General features: G+C 36.0%; 3 protein-coding genes and 3 long non-coding RNA genes across 10 annotated transcripts; 3 read left to right on the top strand and 3 right to left on the bottom strand.

The window, feature by feature from the left end:
* Window positions 1–226: 226 nt before the first annotated feature.
* Window positions 227–8228, top strand: atos (atos homolog atossa). Its single transcript, XM_081980340.1, has 9 exons — window positions 227–471; window positions 1248–1297; window positions 2718–2927; window positions 3172–3350; window positions 3405–4655; window positions 4712–4863; window positions 6425–6597; window positions 6654–6892; window positions 6947–8228. The coding sequence occupies exons 3-9, from the start codon at window positions 2718–2720 to the stop codon at window positions 7113–7115; spliced, it is 2373 nt and encodes a 790-aa protein (XP_081836466.1). The 5' UTR covers window positions 227–471; window positions 1248–1297; the 3' UTR covers window positions 7116–8228.
* Window positions 4932–6057, bottom strand: LOC145729541 (uncharacterized). The gene is made up of 3 exons (XR_014178396.1): window positions 5927–6057; window positions 5569–5864; window positions 4932–5510 (listed from the first exon to the last, which is right to left on the bottom strand). It is a non-coding gene; the product is annotated as an uncharacterized LOC145729541 (long non-coding RNA).
* A 278-nt stretch (window positions 8229–8506) lies between the features above and the next one.
* Window positions 8507–17726, top strand: SMC1 (structural maintenance of chromosomes 1). Of its 2 annotated transcripts, XM_081980325.1 has the most exons (21): window positions 8507–8776; window positions 9134–9254; window positions 9311–9422; window positions 10073–10221; window positions 10276–10444; window positions 10499–10674; window positions 10727–10835; window positions 10889–11038; window positions 11091–11335; window positions 11390–11603; window positions 11662–11892; window positions 14872–15015; window positions 15074–15196; window positions 15246–15377; window positions 15435–15618; window positions 15677–15991; window positions 16047–16174; window positions 16228–16346; window positions 16400–16761; window positions 16811–17130; window positions 17535–17726. In XM_081980325.1, exons 1-21 carry the CDS (start codon window positions 8665–8667, stop codon window positions 17604–17606), a joined length of 3687 nt encoding a protein of 1228 aa, XP_081836451.1. In that variant the 5' UTR covers window positions 8507–8664; the 3' UTR covers window positions 17607–17726. The 2 variants fall into 2 exon arrangements, with proteins under 2 accessions (XP_081836451.1, XP_081836452.1); XM_081980326.1 differs by lacking the exon at window positions 10889–11038 and having other exon boundaries at window positions 10727–10792; window positions 11249–11335.
* Window positions 13262–13867, bottom strand: LOC145729542 (uncharacterized). 3 transcript variants are annotated; one of them, XR_014178399.1, is made up of 3 exons: window positions 13758–13867; window positions 13482–13685; window positions 13262–13382 (listed from the first exon to the last, which is right to left on the bottom strand). It is a non-coding gene; the product is annotated as an uncharacterized LOC145729542 (long non-coding RNA). The 3 variants fall into 3 exon arrangements; XR_014178397.1 differs by having other exon boundaries at window positions 13482–13717; window positions 13749–13859; XR_014178398.1 differs by having other exon boundaries at window positions 13482–13634; window positions 13718–13846.
* Window positions 17727–18251: 525 nt separating the features above from the next.
* Window positions 18252–21104, bottom strand: Erk7 (Extracellularly regulated kinase 7). Of its 2 annotated transcripts, XM_081980342.1 has the most exons (6): window positions 20955–21104; window positions 19859–20228; window positions 19595–19801; window positions 19393–19533; window positions 19202–19341; window positions 18252–19151 (listed from the first exon to the last, which is right to left on the bottom strand). In XM_081980342.1, the coding sequence occupies exons 2-6, from the start codon at window positions 20116–20118 to the stop codon at window positions 18385–18387; spliced, it is 1515 nt and encodes a 504-aa protein (XP_081836468.1). In that variant the 5' UTR covers window positions 20119–20228; window positions 20955–21104; the 3' UTR covers window positions 18252–18384. The 2 variants fall into 2 exon arrangements, with proteins under 2 accessions (XP_081836468.1, XP_081836467.1); XM_081980341.1 differs by lacking the exon at window positions 20955–21104 and having other exon boundaries at window positions 19859–20370.
* Window positions 20237–20775, top strand: LOC145729544 (uncharacterized). The gene is made up of 2 exons (XR_014178401.1): window positions 20237–20446; window positions 20508–20775. It is a non-coding gene; the product is annotated as an uncharacterized LOC145729544 (long non-coding RNA).
* Window positions 21105–22060: the final 956 nt, after the last annotated feature.

Below are 22060 nucleotides of genomic sequence, written 5' to 3'. Positions count from 1 at the left end.
TGCCCGTGCTTCAACAGTCTAAGTACTTTCTTGTCAATATACTCCATTATAGAAGTAGTGAACAATCATTTTTTGGCTCACTTTCTAATACGCAGTATTTAAATGTCATAAAAATTGAACAAAACATTTTTAAAAACAAACTTGTATCTCTTTAGTGAACTAGTGGCAACGTTGCATTTTGCACCTGAGCTGCCATTGTCAGCTGACATGTGGCATGTGGCAAACAGCTGATCCTACCAAACTGAAAGGATTTTGTGTGTGGACAGCAGCAGGGGACAATCGATTTCTTTTCCTTGTGTTCTAATTGTCCCAGCTGTGAACAGTGTCGCGCGTTGTAAATCGCCTCAGTGCGTTACTCAGTCGATCGCCTTATAAACTTTTACTCAGCATGCATAAGAAAATTAAAAAAGACTACAAAAACTGCATTATATAGCATATGTGTTTTGTGGAAAGTGATGTCTGCGCTGTAAGGTAATCTCCATTTAACATGTCTATATTTGCCTTTCTTTTGATTGTCAGTTAATTAGGAGCCATTTTTCGGTTAACATATTTTGGCTTATTGCGTAGTTAGGCTAGATAATGTGATTAGAGAAAAAGTACAGTCTGGTGTTGGCAAAAAATTGCTACACTTTGCACTATTTTAGAGTCCTTATTCAAGGTTGTGACCAGACTTTTGTTGTCCAGTTGGGAAGAAAGTCACTATTGTTTAAGCTTCACTGATTTGCATTTAGTTGCTTTTTTATTTTGCTTTCACTGAACTGTTATCTGATGACTAGGTATAGGCATTTCAATGAAATCTATTTTTTGCCTTTAGGGAATATTGACATCTGGTTAACATCATTACTAAAATGGTATAATTCAACTAAGATTTTTCATGTTAGCTGTGCAATTTTTCCTGATGACCTTTCAAATAAATTGCTTTAAATGAGGTAATGAAGCCAACAACTAACAAACCACATTTACACTGATAAAAGGAACTTTAGGTGCGATTTTGTGAATTGATTTGAATTGGAAAGATAACTAATACCATAGTGGTAGTATTTGGATAAAAGATGAGTCATTTCCTAATATTTTGAACAGTACTCAACTTATTTTCACTTTAGCTCAGGTAGTAATGGGTGGGTATAGGATACAAACAATACCATAAATATGATGGTCTGAAAACCCCAGCAGGGTTGGGTTTGAGACAGACCTAATGTGTATTGTGTTACAGCAAGAAGCAAGTTTAGACCTTCTCTTTGTTTCAGATAGTTTTGGCTTTGGATTATTTGACCAATGGACTTAGAAACTTTATAGGGTAAGATATTAGAATATTTTTTAGTAAATTTTGAAACAAATTCAACTTGCCAATAATGCTTGAACTTTAACATGTTGGACCATGCTTTCAGTTAGTCTCTGTTCAGTGACTACTGACTGTTGCAGTGTTGCATCAGATCATTATAGCTTATCAAGACCATTTTGAATGTGCCAATGACTTCTAAATGATACTGAGAACTTTCTGAAAAGTTTCAGAGCCCTCTACAACTGTCTTAAACTTTCCCAGAACTGTTTTAAATTGCCAGAGGCCTCTAGGACCATTTTGAATCTGCCAGAGACCTCTAAATGCTACTGAGAACTCTCTGAAAAGCTTCAGAGCCCTCTACAACTGTCTTAAACTTTCCTAGAACTGTTTTAAATTGCCAGAGGCCTCTAGGACCATTTTGAATCTGCCAGAGGCCTCTAAATGCTACTGAGGACTCTCTGAAAAGCTTCAGAGCCCCCTACAACTTTCCCAGAACTGTTTTAAATTGCCAGAGGCCTCTAGGACCATTTTGAATCTGCCAGAGACCTCTAAATGCTACTGAGAACTCTCTGAAAAGCTTCAGAGCCCTTTACAACTGTTTTAAACTTTCCCAGAACTGTTTTAAATTGCCAGAGGCCTCTAAGACCATTTTGAATCTGCCAGAGACCTCTAAATGTTACTGAGAACTCTGTGAAAAGCTTCAGAGCCTTCTACAACTGTCTTAAACTTTCCCAGAACTGTTTTAAATTGCCAGAGGCCTCTAGGACCATTTTGAAAGTTCCATAGACCTCTAAATGCTATTATGAACTTTCTAAAAAGTGCCAGAGGCCTCTACAAGTGTCTTAAACATGTCAGAGGCCTCTAGGATCATTTTGAATCTGCCGGAGACCTCTAAATGCTCCTGAGAACTCTCTGCAGAGTTTCAGAGCGCTCTACAAGTGTCTTAAACATTTCCAGGCTTGTTTTAAATTGTTAGAGGCCTCTAGGACCATTTTGGAAGTGCCAGAGATCTCTAAATAATTCTGCAAATCTTCTAAAAATTGTCAGAGGCTTCTATGAGTCTTAAACCTTCCAAGAAGTGTTTTAAATTGTCAAAAGCTTCTAGATTTATTAAGAAAGTGTCAGTGGCCTCTAAATGCTACTGACAAACTTCTAAAAAGTGCCAGAGACCTCTGGAGTTATGTAGAAATTTGCCATGCATAATTACAAGTATTCTAAGGGCCATTTGCACCAACATATTTACAGGCACCCTAGGCTAAGTTTTCATTTGACTGTGACATTATCAGGCAACAGACTATATCTACATTCTTAATTGTTTGAATGATAATTAAAGTAAACTTAACTGTATCTGGAAAAAACTTGAAACTCTATACACTTCACTTTTAATCAAATTCAATAGTAATAATGAATGATTGAACATTTATTTGTTAAACAGATGCACAGTTTGACCAACCAGCTAGAGCAAGGCAGCAGTCATGAAGCAGAGGATATTCTGGTGGCTGTCCTCACTTTGGTGATTGAGGGTCGCATACCTGGACCCTCGCCTACTGGCTGCAAGAAATTCAAGGATTTTTATGAGGGTCCGCATAGCAATAAACTAATAGGAATTGACCAAACTCACACTTGTGATACCAATAATGAATTGGTAAGAGTTGTTTGAACTTTTATTTTGGGTAGAAAACTCATTAGGGGCTTAGAAGAGTCGTTAAACTTGTTTGGCAACTGTTCAAATACTTTTTTGTTCATTATTGTATATTAGTTTTTTTTCTTGACGTTTATTTGGATCACAATAATGAGCTAAATGAAATTTATTTTATTTGAATGGTTAATTTCAGGGATTACCAATTATCATTTCCTAAAATGGTTATGCACGTTTTTTGTTTTTATAGTGTGAGCAATTTTTAAAAAACAAAGAAACGATACTCAAGACTTTTAAAAGAGGCGATTCAATTTGCGTTGAAGTCCTTTTTACTTGTTGCTGTAAAAATCTTGACCTTATTACACACTCTAACTTTGACGACGACTTCATCTTGCTAGAACAATGGTATTTCTCTATTGACACTAACAGGTTAGTTTTTCATTTTGCAACTAAGGCAAGTCTATTAAGTAATTGTAAATTTAGGGACCCGTGCAATATTCACCTGAATATTAATCAGCTACTCAGCGCCGTTCGTTCCCAACTGTATTTCTCACAAGTGACGGCCTGGTTGGTCACTCAAGACAAATCATCCCCGTTTGCCTCGAAAAACTTCCGTTACCGACTGTCAACTCCACAAGATCTAATAGCTCCCATAACATTCTCATTGACGGCATCCAAACATGAGTTTCCCTGTGCCGATTTGGGTAATGGTAGCTTGATTAAAGTTTCATTTTTGAGTGCCCCAAGAACATCAATCAAGCCAGTTTCTCACTGTTTAACTTGCTCCTTGACAACCCTTAGGATAAGTTTTGATAAGGAAGAAATGGAACTAGTAGATGACAGGATGCAAACTTCTTGCACTGTAAAAGGGAAGCATTGTTGCGAGGATATGGATGAGAATGACAGTCCAAAAAGTGGGAAAGGAATCAAACGTGATAGTAATTTGATGTCAGATAACGCAAATGGAAAGGAACAGAGGAAAAAAGCGCATGACAAATCAAAATCTAGACACAGTCGAGAACCATCAGAGTTAAGTGACAAAGTTTGTTGGGGTTTGAATGAGGGGATCCAGGAGGCTCGAGCCCAGTTAGAAAGGCATACAAGGACGCAAGAGCGTTGCCATAATTTAGATGATCTCAAAACTGTTCAAAGCAAGGGCCAAATGTTGTTAGATGCGATTGAGCGTAGTGGTAAGAAGAATGGCAATAACGGCAAGATGTACCGGCCAAAGCTGAGTGAGTGTGATAATTTTTATTGTGATATGAGCGAAAGTGATACATTATTTAGTTGTAAGGAAAAATATAAATTTAATAAAAAGGATGACAGAGATGATGGGAATCATTATTGTGATAAAATGTTGACGAAGAAGTTTGTGAGGAAGAACGGGGATTTCGATGATAACGCCATATCCACTGGTGCCAGAAAGAAAATCACTTTTGATGGCTTGTTTACCGATTTTAACAAAACATGTAAACCGTGCTCGATTCAACCAGTCCGTGAAAGTACCAATAAGGTGATAGAGCTAGAGGATGACACGGCAGAACACACCACCACTAATGGACTACCACTTAGTAATGAACCAGTGAAAATCAAAAGAAATTTAGGGAACTCCATACCTTCAGCGTTTGATGACCGTACTGGTTTACCGTTAAGTAGCAGTCCAGCTCCGGTTCGTAAGGGACAAAGTCGCTTTGAATTTGATTCAAGTTTGAACACCGTATCAGCAATTAAAAGGTATACTTTAGGCACGAACTTATGTAGTATGTAATTACACTTTTCTATTCCTACAGCGCATTGTTTTCGAGCAGTTTCTCTACAGACGAGGAAAGCGAAAATGAAGGGGGACTAGTGTCACCATGCAGTCCCGAAATTTATGCCGTTCCACGAAAGGAATTTTGTCCGCCCATTTACCGTAGACGTGGTCGATCCACTGGTTTGTTAGGTTGGTAAAACATTTTCCCGTCTTAAGTGCAGGAAAACGCTGATTCCTATTTAAAGTGGAATATTGAATTATGTACGTACGCTCTTTATTTTCTGAAACAATTTTTAACGCATATACAGGGTGACCCGTACTGTTTGTAGGTCGTTAAATAAATGTCTGCGATCAGTTCTGGTCCAGCGTGTTTTTTTGAGTTGAAACTTTTAGTCTGATCATCCTGTATATTTCTGAACAAATTTCTTGAAAAAAAATGCAAGAGTTTAACTGACTGTAAAGTTGGGTTTATACAGCGCACAATGCATAACATTGCACAAGAAATCACAAGTGTTTCTTTTTGGTGTTTATACAGTGGCACAAAATATAATTTTTAACCAATGAAAAGAGTTTATGACAACAGGTGATAAATGTCATTGCAATGTGAAATGTTATTTTTCTGTCACTTGTCATTTGTCAATCATGTCAAGCACAGATAAGGAGGATAAGGCAAAAAGATAAGGGGACAAACAATATATTAGAATTTTCCCATATTTAGAAAGCCAACACAAACCGACCATCCCTGATGATTCCAACCACCACTGGCAACACAAGATGGCAGCGTTCAGGTGTTATTCCATGCTATTTCCTGCATAGAACAACCTTCTGATAAATAACTGAAAAACAGAACTGGCAATACTACACATTTTTATTTGGAATTGAGAATATACTTACTGCAGAGTGAGGGCAAGACATTGTTTTGGGCTAATTGGATTTTTTGTCTTGTCTTTCTGCAGGAATGGCCCCACAAAAGCTAATAACTTATGGAACAGTTCTGGAGTCGCGTATATTTGAAAAACTGCTCTGTATCATGTTTTTCTGCAAACTGAACTATTTTTTCAAAAACACTATGTTCATTGCGTTTTCTATTCATAGGTCGCGTTTTAAACTTCCGTATTCTCCTTTTCTTGACATCTAAGCTTAATGCTGTAGCTGCAGCACCCAAGCCCCAATTGTTGCCAAGGTTCCATCTGCAATTGTTTAATAAATTCTTGATGTAAAGAGAAACTAATTAGCTCTTGATAATTTTTACCACTAAACTCTGTTTTTTCCGTAGACACTTCAACTGTTTTTATTGCACTAAATGACCAAAAAATCACAAATACAAAATCAACAACAAACCACAATTCTAGAACAATCCAAATCCACAATTCATAAACAAAAGAATAACGCAATACAATGACGGACGGCGGATGTCAAAATATGACATTACAAAATTTTGCGCATGCGTACAGCTGTTTTCGCAGAAGAATTGCATAGAAAGTTAAAAATTATGAACTTTCTATGCGGTGTTGTCCGCTGTATAAATCCAGCTTAAGTCCGAATATAGTGTGCATATTGAGATGTAACCTATTTTTAAATGTTTTTTAATTTAATTGCTACTACTTAAAAGTTGCACACTATTTCGATACTTTCTGAGTAACTTTACTGCATCTCCTATGTCATTTTATTACACATTTAAAGTGATTTTGCGATTTACACAAATTACTGTGAGTATAATAAATTTTAGCTTTTTATTGAACAATCTTAGGCACTTTTGAAGAATCTGTCCTAAACGGTAGACTTGAACCAGTATCAACGGTACACGGCTTCACTGCCGAACTTGGCGCCAGCGGCTCTTTCGTACCAAAACATATTTTCGTTCCAGTTACAACTTATTTCTACGCGTTTGGCGATCAGGACAAGGTGTCTACCCCTTATATGGTAGGTACTTTATGTATAAATAGATATTTAATACTATCAGTTTTTAATAAACTTAGGGTCACATCCGACTAGGCAAAAAAGGCTATAACATTCCAAAAGCTGGAACAGTCCAAGTGACTTTGTTCAACCCCTTACGGACCGTCGTAAAAATGTTTGTTTTACCTTATGATCTCTCTGATATGCCTCCGAGTTCGCAGACTTTTATACGACAACGCACCTATTACATGCCAACTGGCGACGAAAACGATCCACCAGATCTCATACCTAAATGGCTGAGATTTGTCATCAATATTAGGTACGTATTGATTTTTTTACACCAGGTCAAGCAGCTTTAGCAATATTTTTTCAGATTTATGAGTTCCAAGTCTGGTAAAATCTACTTGCACAGCGACATTCGAATGATCATCATCAGGAAATCCGACATGGACACCGCAACTGCGCACGATATCGAGAAAAATTACGAACTAAGAAGTTTCGTGACGATGCCGACCAATCCGAAATATTCATCGAGAAAGTAACTAAAGATTCCTTTGCGTAAGGTTAGTAGATCAACGCGTTATGCCTTGCGTAAAGACGGTTTTAGGCTGATTCCGGCTTTGGAGAAGCAGCCAAAAATGCTTAGGACGCACGCCTCGTTGCCTAATAATTTTTATAGTTGCATTAGTCGGATTTTTCTCGGTTGTTTCGTCCAAAACTATATGACCAGTCACTTGTAGTAGTATTAACAAGTCTTTGGTTTTGCCAAGACGAGTAATTCAGTTAAAGATCCAGGAAGGAAGCATTAAGTGTCAATAACAAGTCGCTGCATTTATTAGGTCTGTTCGCAGAGGGAATTTCCAACTAGTAATCAGTCCATTGGCCACAAGTCAGAAAACGTCATAGTCACGTGAGCATTCAACCAATGAAACTTGACATTTACTGTTTCTGAGTTGGAAACCAGTCAGGGATTGCCTCTGCGCAGACTTATTGACATTTAGTTTGAAGGATTTTACAGGGAAATATTATATTGTGGTTACTTTTTAATTTTTGTATTTCAGTATTCAGCAGAGTGTTATTTTAAAGATTTTCATGGTACAAGGTGTCTGGCAAGCTATATTTTGACTAATAAATTTCCTAGTTTTTTGCTTAATTATAATCACCCTGTATGACCTAAAAATCTCAATTATTTTGACCAACGTTCTCTAAATATCAGCGACTTGAAATATTTAATTGTCCATCTGATTTCGAATTTAAATTTAGCGAGATTTGTATCTCGAAGAATCTAGATTATGATATACTGTGTGGTCCGGTATTTCACTTTTTTTGGTAGAGACAAATAGCTAATTTACTGCCAGTGAATGTCGTATTTTTAAACAATTATGCATATACGTAGTTCATTTAAAGGACTCTGACGTAATTCATTTATTTAATATCACTTTTTAAGGTTGTTTTTGTATTAATGTTATTATTATATTGTTATATACTTTGAAATGCGTTTTTTGTGTTTCTCGTTTTTGATTAGCGGAAAGATATTAACGGACTTTTTCGCTCCCGTATTTAGAGATGTCTATTAAGAGGTTTATTATATACATCACACATACTAATTTTTTTATTAGATATTAAAAATTGTGAATAAACAATAATAAAGGAAACATGTTTTATTTGTGGGTGGCAAGTTGACGAAGTTTTTTTTAATTGGCAATTCAAACAGTCTCGTTCTCCGTGAAAAGATATTAGTACTTTTGCACTAAATTTTAATAAAGTATAGAAAAACAAATAATAAACAATAAAAATTATGTTATAACATAACCTCTACTTCTATCTTTTAAAAGTATCACGTGAACATCCTATGGAAACTGTAACTAATGTCATGTGACTTCATACACTACTACTCTCATCATTCCATGTCAAATGTCAGTATTGTCAGTCTGAGTTGTTTTGTTCGTTGTAATGGCGGTATTTCTTGTGTAAATGTTTGGTTTTCGATTTCTAATAAACGTTTAAAAACCACCGGGTATAAAACAAGTATCGTGTGTATTTCTGAGATTCACATTATTTTTAAGCTCCACGCGAAGCGCTTTGATTAGAATGGGGCCTAGGCTGAAACATATTGAAGTGGAAAACTTCAAGTCCTACAAGGGACGCCTTGTTATCGGGCCCCTAAAGCCATTCAATGCTGTTATTGGCCCAAATGGCTCAGGTATGCACCAGACTATCTTAATATTTGTAATGCTGCTCTAATGTTTGTTGTTAAGTTTTGTGTTATGGAGGTTATTGTAGTTCAAGATTAGCAACTTAAGATTCAGGGAAGGGGGCCCATTTAGAACATAAGGTGGTTCTACAATCTTTGCAACATTATTGTGCCCAATATTTCTATCAATAATTATATTAATAATATTGATAGATAATATTTAGATCAAACTCCTAGCAAACATTTTACAAGCAACAAAAAAATTGTGTTTAGTAAATTAATTTATTGAAAAGAAATACTGCTAATATTTAGGATTAGGTGTTGTTGTTTCACAGAAAATACTTTTTATTTCAATACTCTTTCAAGGCAAATCGAATTTCATGGATGCCATCAGTTTTGTTATGGGAGAAAAAACTCAAAGTCTGAGAGTAAAAAGATTGAGTGAGTTAATTCATGGTGCGGCAATTAATCGGCCAGTTGCTAGAAGGTTAGATCAGCAACAAATTACAAAAGTGTATTTATTTTTAAATGAGACTTATTTAGTGCTTCAGTCACTGCCGTTTTCTTGCTGGATGATCCTGAAGACCCCGACAAGGAAATCGCTTTTCAACGCTCTGTTCAAGGTTCATCATCTGAATTCAGAATTAATGGCAATGTAAGTTGTATATTAAATGAGTTTTCTTTTATCAGTAATGCTGTTTTACCCACAATTGTTTGTTTATGCCATGTTTCTTTGAATAAAGTTTAATAAGTGTTACTTTTCTTCACAGGTATAAAATGATTACTTATGGGTAAAACTCAATAAAAAACAGGCAACTCTTAACATTAAATATTAATTGTGCTTCACAGAACAGTGTTATTCAAGGTCTGTAACATTGTTTAAGCTAGCACATAAATCATAATCCTCAACAATTTTGACACTACACAAATTAGTAGGAACATCATTAATTTTATATTTTACTCTGGCAGCATAATTTAAATTAGCAAAGTTGCAGTATTTTCCCTGCATCACAAAAACCTGATGTCTGGTGTCATATTTTTGACATGCATTTTTCATTATTTTAAATGGAACCCTGTATTCTATTTGCTCAGTGGGAAATCATTTTTTTGTGATTTCAAATATAAGTGTATATTTTATTGGGGTTATGTTAGTTACTTATCAAAAAAGTTTTTAAATTTTGAATAAAAATAAATGTCAATAAAATAGATATTCAGGGTATTCCATTTAAAATAATCAAAAATTTGACAAGACAAATGTCAATTTTGACATTGCTGGCTGGAGCAAAACTCATTATTTTGGTGTAGGTGGTTGCAGCCAATGAATATCTGGCCCAGTTAGAAAAACTGAAAATCAACGTAAAAGCCAAGAATTTCTTAGTGTTTCAAGGGGCTGTAGAGTCTATTGCCATGAAGAATCCTAAAGAAATGACAGCTCTTTTTGAGGAACTCAGCGGGTTAGTAGTAACAGCTAAAGTATTTACAGTTAAGCAAAAGAAATTAAATAACAGGTCTGGTGCTCTGAAAGAAGAGTATGAAAGATTAAAACTGCAACAGCAAAAAGCTCAGGAAGAAATGAATTTTGCTCTGCAGAAGAAGAAAGGTATAAACGCTGAACGGAAAGAAGCTCGTCTTGAAAAAGAAGAGGCGGACAAATACTCACGCTTCAAAGATGACTTGGTATTTACTTTGTGTATTTACTTAACTTGAAGTTATATTTATGACATTTTTCAGACGGAGAAAATGGTGGAGCATCAGCTCTTCAGAGCGTATCATAATGAACGCGCTATGAAAATTCGCGAGCAAGAACTGAAATCAAAACAGAAAGAACTAGAAAAAATTGAGAAGAAAAAGGAAAAACTTGAAGAAGTGCTTAAAGAAAAAAAGAAGGAACAAGGAAAACTGAACCGGTGTGTTCAGGTTAAATGAAGTTGTTAAAGTTTATTGGGTTTTAATTTGTAGAGAATTGGCCAAAATTGAACAAGATATTCGTGAAGCAGAAGCAGAAATATCCAAGAAAAAACCCATGTTTATTAAAGCTAAGGAGAAAGTAACTCATTTTCAAAAAAAGGTTGTCACTTACAGGGTTTCTGAGAGTTTTTTTACAGTAAATTTAACTTTTAGGTTGACGGAGCTTATAAAACTTTAGACCAAGCAAAAAAAGCGCATGATGCTCACATGAACGATATAAGAAAACTTGAAGCTGAGCTTGCTGAAGTTGAAAAAGCAAAAAAGGAATACGAAGAGCAAATTGCCGGAGAATCTCAGAGCCAAGTGAGTTTTTATTGTGGGATTTGTAGGTTCGTACTACTAACGTAATTTGTAGGGTAGAGACGTGCATTTGGAGGACGCTCAAGTACACGACTACCGTCGTTTGAAAGACGACGTTGCTAAAAGAACGGCTAGATACATGCAGGGATTGGATAGCGTGAATCGTGAACAGAAAGCCGATCAGGACAAATTAGACAACGAGTCTAGGTTGAGAACCGATGCAGAAAACAAACTCTCGCAAAAGTGTCACGAGAAAGAGGAAATGGAGAAAAGAATCGAGAAACTCGCCGAACATATTCGGTAAGTGTAAACTAACTCATTCGTGTCCAATTTTTACATGTTTGGAATGGCTAGAACGAGCGAGCAAGCCTTGACTGATCAGAAAAAATTGCTAAAAGACCTGCAATCTGACGTGGGGTCGTCGAAAAATCGAGTCAGCGAAATTCAACGTCAACTGGAGGATGTTATGGAACAGTTAGGCGATGCCAGAACTGACAAACACGAGGACACTAGAAGGAAGAAAAAACAGGAAATTGTGGATCGTTTCAAAGCCAACTATCCTGGAGTGGTAGGGGATTTAAAGTGAACTGTTGGCGATTTTTTTTTTTATTAATCGGTTTTTTCAGTATGATCGCATGATCAACATGTGTCAGCCTATTCACAAGCGATACAACGTCGCCATTACTAAGGTTTTGGGAAAATACATGGAGGGTATTGTAGTGGATAATGAGCATACAGGACGACAGTGCATTAAGTATTTAAAAGAACAAATGTTGGACCCTGAAACTTTTCTACCATTGACCTATCTACAAACTAAACCAATTAAGGAGAGACTGCGTAATATTACTGAACCAAAGGTATGAATTTGGTCTACTTTTTCAGGCTAAATTATTATTATAGGATTGGAACCTTTTTGGAGCAAAATGAAGCTAAAATTTAAGTTTTGACAAAATGTGCATTTTTTTTATTTTTGATGGGTTGTAGGGTTTTTATTTGAACTTGTATTAATTTTACTTACACACCATTGAAAAGGGCTTAAAAAATACTACAAAATGAGCCAAAACAGTATACCCCCACATTTTTTCAGTTTTTTTGAAAATGAAAAATTTTAAAGTGCTTTTTTTCTGTCTATTATGTTATGCCCTTTGCTGTGCATTGGAACCCTTCTGGAGCAAAATAAAAAATTGCACTTTTTTTTACAAAAAATTACATTTTTCCAATTTTTTGGTTTAAAGTGCTTATTTTGTTAAGACAATCACTCTCGGGACTGGGTCGTTCCAAGGATTTCCTTTCTTGAACCGTTGAACGACACAATTCTAGTGATTTGTCTAATTGCAATATTATGTCATCAAAACTCTCTCGAGAGTGATTATCCTGATTAATATCCATTCTTTCAAATAAAAACTACAAAAAAAAAAGATCCCAGGGATGCCAAGTTATTTTATAAATGGATAAATAACTAAACCTAAAACAAAACTAACCTAACTACTTTACTACAGTAACTCTTCTATTTAGACCTTTTACATACATCACACTACATAACTACCACTATTACTAAATGAATTTGAAAGGTTCGAGATGCTAAATTCCTGTCTTCAATTGATTTAAAGCAAGCTTTTCATCAAATTCCACTTGATGACACTTCAAAAGAGAAAACCGCTTTTGCAGTGCATGGTAGAGGGCTTTTCCATTATAAAGTTTTACCTTTTGGATTGAATGATAGTGCCCAAAGTATGGGTCGATTAATGGACATGGTTATAGGACCGGCTTTAGAGCCTTATGTATTTTATCATCTTGATGACATTGACACACCTGACTTTGACACACACTGTGAGATTTTGAAAAAACTATTTATGCGTCTTAAGGATGCTGGTTTGACTATTAATTTGGACAAAAGTCAGTTTTGTAGGTCGTCTCTCAAATTTTTAGGTTGATTGTGATGGGCTTAGGACCAACCCTGATAAAGTTTCTGCTATTTTAGATTACCCTGTTCCTAAGAATACTACGCAAATTCGTAGACTTGTCAGTTTGATAGGTTATTATCGTAGGTTTCTTAAGGATTTTTCTTCCCTATGTAGTCCAATTACAGATCTTTTGAAAGGGCGTAAAAAAGGTCAACCTATTGTTTGGACCCCTGAAGCAAACATTGCTTTTGCTAAAATTAAAGAGGCACTTACTACTGCTCCTGTTCTTGCCAGTCCTGATTATACCAAGCCTTTTAGTTCAATGTGTGATGCTTCTGACACAGGAGTTGGCTGTGTGTTGTATCAAGAGGAGGACGGTTTGGAACACCCTATTGCCTATGCGAGTAGAACTTTAAACAAATGTCAACGTAAATATACAACCACTGAAAAGGAATTGTTAGCTGTTTTGTTTGGCATTGAAAAATTAAGATTTAAGAATTTAAGATATATGAACTACTGCCTATACTAGCCTAATTACTTACTGTCTCTGACACGGTTATGGAATTAGTCCAAGAAACAAAACGTCTACAGATCACGTGGTGTGTTGCACTATGACTCCTACTTCAGGTTTTCTGGAATTCGCTCACAACATCTGTATCGCTTTTGAACAGCAGCAATCAGCCCAGTATCTAGCTCTGCAAAGATGAAATCTCTTAGACAGCTTTGCAGCGTTCCCAACTAGTTTGCTTAAGAAGCAACAAATGCTTCCAATTGGTACCTGACTGGAACTGCTCAATGCAGATTACAACCTCTTTGACTTTAGTTCTCGAACATCAAACGACGGGGTGAAAACTATCGTATTTCCGGCCAGCCTTTTACGCAACGTGTATTAACTATTTGAAGCTTTCTACAAGCTATTCTTCCATCACAGAAAATTAGATATATCTGTCTGATAATTCTAAAAAATTCTTATCAAAAAATTGACATCTACCTCTACCTGAATATCCCTGGCATAAATTTTAATTTGCGCAAAAAGAAAAAATAAATAAATCAATCTTAAAAATAATAGATATTTTTAAGACAATTTCACCTATTTTAAGGTTCTTTGGTATAAATATTGCTGTGAATTGGAACTCATAGGTCAATTTATAATTGAATAGTTCACTCTACAGTGCGTTTTTTTTTAACGCGCAACATAGGATTTCACGTGTTAAATTTTTAGGCCCATGTTAGACCATGTTATTTTGGAACTACAAGTATAAAACTTGATGGGTGGCTGTTTCGTACCCTGAAGCTTAAGTAAGTTTACCAATTCGGCATAAAAAGTGTTAAAAAGCTTGCAAAAAATCATCTTTTTTCGAAAAGGTTTTATCGTTTCATACTCCCTGTATGCATTGTTGTTCTTTGTTGTTTTTGATACTGGCACGGCAGGTAGCAGGTAAAATTTGGCGTAGAAAGTAAAACAGGGTGATCATTAACTTTATATCAAGAAAGTTAAGAACAAAAGAAGTATTTTTATAAGTGAATTGTTCAAAGTGACCTCCGTTTGAAGCCAAACAGTATTCCAAACAATCATAAAATGCCCTTTTGACGTTCAAAAGATGTCGGGTCGTGATGCAGTCAAAATATGTCACTTTACCTGTTACCTGCCCTGCCAGTATAAAAACAACAAGGAACAACAATGCATACAGGGAGTATGGAACGATAAAATCTTTTCGAAGAAAAATGATTTTTTTTCCAGTTTTTAATCACTTTTTAGACCAAATTGGTAGACTTACTTAAGCTTCAGGGTACTAAAGACACACAAGTCAAGTTATAGACTTGCAGTTCCAAAATAAAATGGTCTAACATGGGCTTAAAAATTTAACACGTAAAATCCTATGTTGCGCGTTAAAAAAAACGCACTGTATATTGCTGCTATACACGTTTTAGGGTGTAAAACTGATCTATGACGTTCTGCAATTCGATCCTCCAGAGATAGCAACTGCTGTCATGTTTGCCACTAACAACGCTTTAGTTTGCGAAACTCCCGAAGACGCAGCCAAAGTTGCTTATGAAATAGGCGGACGATACGATGTAAGAACTCTGTTTGTGTTTTTTTTTGACCGACATTAATAATGTTTTAATAACTTAGGCTGTGGCACTTGACGGTACTTACTACCAAAAATCTGGAATAATTTCTGGAGGTAGTGTCGATTTGGCACGCAAAGCCAAACGTTGGGACGAAAAGCACATGTCTCAATTAAAAGCCCAAAAGGTAAAAAAAATTTAATTTTATCGTCTCACAATTAATAAGAAATGAACAGGAAAAATTGACTGATGAATTGCGGGAAGCAATGAAGAAATCCCGGAAGGAATCTGAAATGAGCACTGTGGATTCTCAAATCAGAGGTCTGGAAACCAGGTTGCGTTACGCCAAAGGTGACATGGATAACACTGTATGATTTTCTTTTTTTATAAATACTAAGCTGGAACTAAAAGTGCCAACTTTACAGCAAAAGCAAATTAAAACAGTGGAACGTGATATAGCTAATATAGAAGAGGAAATGAAACGCTACGGTCCTGAAATCGAAGCCATTGAAAGAAGCATGCTAGAACGCGAGCAGCGAATTGAAGAAATTAAATTAAAAATGAACACCGTAGAGGACGATGTATTTTCTGACTTTTGTAATGAGATCGGTGAGACTATATTTAAAAACCATATCGGTTCATTTAAAAGCACGTAAGGATTTTGTAGGTGTGAAAAACATCCGTCAATACGAAGACCGCGAGTTGCGCGCTCAAGAGGAACGCAAACAAAAACGCTTCGAATTCCAGAAACAAGTCAATCGAATTACGAGCAACTTGGAGTTTGAAAAAAGTCGCGACACTCTGAGCAACGTAAGCAGATGGGAGAGGGCGGTGAACGACGAGGAGGAGAAGCTGGAGACTGCCAAAAAACAAGAGGCCAAACAGCGCGATGATATTGACAAGGATTTGAAACAATTGGATGAGCTTAAAGCCCAAAAAATGTCCAAAAAGAAGGAAGTGGAAGAAATGGAGGAGGAGTTAGGTAAGTTGACACAAAGTTTCAAATTTGATATCACTTTTATGTCATCTTATTTCAGGAAAAGCTCGTCGAGAAGTGGGCAGTATAAACAAAGACCTTCAAGCCATCCAAAAATCAGTTGTATCAATTGAAAGCAAAATTGAAAGCCTAAAAGGCGACCGACATGCTATTTTAATGCATTGCAAGGTAATTTTGTAGTGAATTTTTAAGTTTTTTAGATATTAACACTATTTATACAGATGGACGACATTGCTTTGCCTATGATTATCGGTAATATGGAGGATATTGTAGCCGCCGATCAAACTCAAACTTCCAGCGACACTAGCAGCACCACCCAGTTGTATGAGAGAGAAGCCAGGTTAGTTCTGTTATCACGTTACGGTTATTTTGTCTAATTTAGGGGTTTTCCAGAATTCAAATAGACTACAGCATGCTGTCAGATGACCTGAAGGATTTGGAGGAGAAGGAGGACATTAAAAAACGCGAAAATAAGTTGCTGAAGAGCATTCAGTCGTTGCAAGATACGTTGCAGAAAATTCAAGCACCAAACATGAGAGCTCTGGAGAAGCTGGAAATAGCGCAGGGAAAACTACAATCGACCAATGAAGAATTCGAGAATTTCAGGAAACAGAACCGTAAAGCTAAGGCAGCTTTCGAAAAAGTGAAATTGCTGCGTGCAGAACGGTTTACGGCTTGCTTTGACCACGTGGCAAAAGAGATTGACTCGATCTACAAATTGTTATCACAAAATCAGTCCGCTCAGGCCTTCCTAGGTAATAATTTCCGTGTGTGGTTTTTGTGTGGTTAAACTTGTTTTTACAGGTGCAGAAAATCCGGAGGAACCGTATTTGGACGGTATAAACTACAATTGTGTAGCGCCGGGTAAACGTTTCCAACCGATGTCGAACTTGTCAGGAGGCGAGAAAACGGTGGCGGCCCTTGCGTTGTTGTTTGCCGTGCACAGTTATCAGCCGGCTCCGTTTTTCGTGCTGGACGAAGTAGATGCCGCTTTGGACAACACCAACATTGGCAAGGTTGCTAAATTTATCTGCGAAAAGACCGAATCGTTGCAGATTATCGTCATTTCATTGAAAGAGGAATTCTATTCCCACGCTGATTCTTTGATCGGGATTTGTCCTGAGGTAAGTCAAAACTGTTCATTATTTAATTGTTTTGTGATATTTGCGGCAATAACTCATAACTTCAATTTACAACACTTCATATTTACTATACAGGGTGGTCCAGTTTTAAATGTCAATAATTCACCATTCGATAGCCCATGAAAAAATAAGTTTACATACATTATGTCATTTTCCTGAAAAATGCTTCCCAAGGAAAATACAGTCCATAAATGTTCAGTTTAAAAAATCGGTTTCTTGTCATAACTGTCTGACCGCTAGAGCAATTTTAATCAAATTTAGAACAAATACGTTTGTTTCAGTTTTGATGGGCTATCGATTGGTGAATTATTGACATTTAAAACTGGACCACCCTGTATTTATAGGGATATCATACACATAAAAGTCATGATATTTTATTTTTCCAGCCTGGCGAATGTCTTATTAGCCAAGTATTGACGATGGATCTTACTCCTTATCCTTATGAACTTTCTTATTAGCTATTAGCATTTCACTACTTGAAAGTATTTAACAGTTCTGTTTATAATAAAAGTTTTGCGTTTTATATGTGTTTCTGACAATGTTGTAAGACTTTTGTCAAATAAAAATGTTTTTTTCTACTCCTGTGCAGAATTTGATACTTTTTCCCGTGTATATGAGTGCAGAAAGTTAGTCTTTTGCTTTTAAAAGAATTCTATTGAACATTCATTCTTCGAAACTTCTGATTAACATTGTATATTACGTGTAACAACAAACTGTGTTCTGTCATGTCAATCAAAGTAAACATGTCAATTACAAAACGTGAAGTACATCAGTTTGGGTATTAGTTGCTCCCAAAATATATTGGGTTCTGGTGCGATTTAGGTGCCACCGTATTTTTAGTTGTTTTTTGATGAAATCTATGTCAGATTGTTTATTTAACTTTTACCACAATAAGGGTGAATTTTTGCGCAGGAGCAAACTCATCGCGTGCGGTAAAGTATCGCTTACCGCACTTGTTAGGAAAATAACTTTAGTATTGTAGTTTGATTTCTTCGTATGTTCAGGCACACATCAAACATTTCATTATGGTTATAAATAGTCTATACCAAATTTGTTGTTCAATTTAGTTACAGTATTTTTTAAATTCCTAAAAAAAAAACACATTTTATTTACGTATTTATTCCAAGAACACAGTACATAAAGTGTATATTATATATTAATAAAAATACCCTTGTAATATGTAAAAAAAGTGGTGATACAAAAACCGCGTTACTTCCAATAATACTGATCTGAAGATTAACGTAGTCCGGACGCTCTCAATTGCATTAGAGCGCTCTGAGTAATTATACCGTGCGTTTTATTGTAACTATTAAAGGATTGATACAAATTTGGCTTGGGTGGTGTGATCCGCCTTTTGGGTACCTCCGTGGACGATCTCATGTGAGGCTTACAATCACCTCCCGCTTTTAAAGGGTTTACTTTGTCCAATACCACTTGTTTGGTACGCCCGGAAGGCACTTTAGAGTCGGACTTGTTCAACTGAGCCGATTGGATCCAATGAGATGGATTTCTTTGGTAGATTTTCGACTCTGAGTGTGACATCACTTGAGTTTTGTCGTCTTTTAGGACCCCGTGAGATCTGATGTACTTTTCCGCGTTTTTTGATACTCTCGAGCACACTTCTGGGGCGAACAGCTTCGGACGGGTGATGGACGATTTGGGACAGGGTTTAGAGTGGGTGTGGTGGACAGACATCAGTTCGTACAGTTTATTTCTGTAGTCGTCCACCGATAATCTAATGTCGTCATTTAAGGGTATAACAACGTTAGCGGGCATTACGATTTCTTGGTCTAAGTCGTGAAACTTGGACACGTAGTCGTGATCCAAAGCTTCGTCAGCCTTCAGCCTCTTATGTGGGTTAAACACCAGGAGTTGGGTTATCAAATCCACAGCATCCTCAGGGACGCTAGCACCTAAAATGCCTTGTAGGGGTAGTTTAGTCACTGCGGCTGCATTTTTAATCATGGATGATCCAACTCCTGATATACATACTTGATTTATGTCTGCAAAAAATGTTAATTAAATTAATAACTTAAGTTTTCAGTTATAATACCTTCAGTGCTTGGAGTGGGTATAGTGGTCATGATTCTTTCGACTTGGTTGACTGTGGAGGAACCTGGAAAAACCGGTTTCCCTATAGACATTTCAGCTAAAATACATCCCAAACTCCACATGTCTATGCCTTTTGTGTATCTACAAATTAGTTAAGCTGTTAAAATGGTAAAATGTTAGAAGTCAAATCACCTTCTGTTTGCTATTAAAATCTCGGGGGCTCTATACCATCTAGTTGCTACATAATCAGTCAAAGTTGGGTCACAATCACTCAGAGTGCTTTCAGATCCTTGAGTTAGTGATCTGGCTAGTCCAAAATCTGCTATTTTACACCTTTAAAATTGCAGTCCAAATTTATATTAAGTTGATTTGGAGGTGTATAGTTAAAACTTACCTACATAAACTATCAAGTAAGACATTACTAGGTTTTAAGTCTCTGTGAATTACATTGCCTGAATGTATGTACTTCATGGCTTTTAGCAGCTGGTACATAATATACCTTTTGTGAATGTCCTTTAAAATGTTACCTCTTTTTATGACGTTATGTAAATCAGTTTCCATGTACTCAAATCCTAAGTAAATATCCCTATTATTGGCCGCTCTACAAAAGATATTGTGACTGCAAAGGCTGAAGAAAGTGGGGAATTTGCGTGGGTACCTGTGAATACTGTGTAGTTTAACTATGTTGGGATGGTTTTTGAAGGATTGCAGAAACATAATTTCCCTAAAAGTCCTTTGGGCGTCCGTTTGGTTCCTGAAAGCGTCGAAAATCTTTTTAACCGCCACCACGTCCTTTGTCTTCCTGTCCACCGCTTTCCAAACAATCCCGTAGGCGCCCTTGCCCAGTCGTTTCTGGATATCGAAACGTTTTGTTATGTGATCGTCGATCTCGGACATTTTATCTTTCCCTTGGGCCATGTTGATCGGGATCAGCGGCTCGATTTCAAGTAAAACTTTCGTAAAAAGCCATCGTAAATTAAAAACGACGTCAAAACGATGACTGACGTTGCGGCTGACGCAGGTCGTCGCTGCAAAACAAAACGCATGTTTTAATTTATTTAAGTTTGCAATGACCATCAAATATTCAATGATTTGTTTGTCCCAGTGCAGGGTAATGCAGCGATAACTCTGGATGACACTATTTAAATTGTACCGGTTGTCACTGGGAAGTAAAATTTAAGGGTTGGAGGGAGAAGATTTGTATGTGACTGTGACACGCATACCTATAAACCAATATCATCACAAAGTAGATTATTTTAATCAAAATATGTTGGTTGTCAATATAAAAACATTTATTCTTTTTCCAGATTTCTAAATTGTATCAACTTTTGTCAGGAAAGTGGTAACAGTCAGTACAAAAACAACTATTTCATTTGGAGTATCGGTTTAGAAGTGGATTTTAAAGAAAATAGTAAACTTTCAGTTACCGAAAGCATTTCAAAATGGTTATGAAAAAACAAGAAACTAGTATTTTTTTATAATGAAACAAATATCTGTTATGTTTAAGTTGTATGTACAAATTTTAGTTTTGGAGTACAAAAAATTACATTTAAAAAGTCAATATGTGCACTTTAACGGTTAAATTTTCTTTAATCCGACATCACCAGGTAACAAGAAGAAAACCAAGTACAAATCCAACTTTTTTAAAATTTTAAAATAACTGTGACAAAAAATTTGTATTGAAACTTAGCTTATTAGGATAACTGAGTTAAATATAAACCATCAGTTACAAAAAAAAATCAAGATTTACTTACCAATCACCCACTAGGAATGCGTGCCACTTTATCAGTTTATTGTCCCCGCAACAATATTGGTTGGATGCGTTTTATCGGGACTCGGCCACAAATCAAAGAATGTTTTGTCATTAATTTCTGTATAAAATAAATAGGTTTGTTTATTCGTCATGTGCCACATGCAACCAGGTCGTCATGACGACGATCAATGTGGGGTAAGGGGGTTGTTATTAGAGTTCCGCTATCGAAGACAGAAGTCACCCTTTAAATATCCAGTTTAAATTGACTGATTGAATATTGAAACGATCACGCATGTTATCATAGTTATTAATATGTCTATTTAGGATGGGTGTTTTATAAATAATAAAAGTCTATTACAAAAAGCTACACTTTTTAGGGCAAACCAAGACTAGACTGTCTAAATAATTAATTGACAAAAAAGTTGGGATTGTTTAAATAGGTCAAGTCGATATTTACGATTGTTTATCGACTTTTGTCTTGTTCTAAAATAAGTTGCCATATACCAGTTCGTAATTGATTTTTCTTACTGGGTCGGTTTTAATTTTAGATTTGTAGTATGCATAGTAAAACAATTCTTTTTTTTCACTACGACCTCATAGTTTCTGATCGATACACTGATGACAATGAGTTTTCCGGTAATTGTTTCTAAAGTAAATGATGTCGATTAGTTAAAACCATCAATCAAAATTACCATTTAACTTTTATTACTTAAATAAATGTATACAGAGTGAATTGTACTCTCTGTATTGTGTTACAAAAAAGCTGTTTTAGTCCCATTTTCAAGAAAACCTGACTTCTTTTGACTTTAGTGCAAAGGTAAGGTCACCAAAACCTCCAGATTTGTGTTCAGTAGTGATGGTTGAAATGGTGACACCATTGGAAGCGCCATCTTTACAAACATACTTGAAAAACAAGTTTTTTCTAGTTATCTACCTTAACGCCTTTACTATCGATCAAATATAGGTAGTTGTTTGTATAGAACTAGAATGCCTATATAGATGGCGCCTATGGTATACAGATACTATTTTTTACTATAAGGACTTTTATTTGAAAAAAGTTCTCAACAGGAAACATCTCTATAGTATTTTTTTTTCATGTTTTATTTT

The sequence above is a fragment of the Ips typographus genome, linkage group LG5 (genome assembly GCF_016097725.1).
Source record: "Ips typographus isolate SLU linkage group LG5, UJ_Ityp_2.0, whole genome shotgun sequence".
NCBI classification, from domain to species: Eukaryota; Metazoa; Arthropoda; class Insecta; order Coleoptera; family Curculionidae; genus Ips; species Ips typographus.
This window is presented reverse-complemented; position numbering and strand designations above follow the sequence as displayed.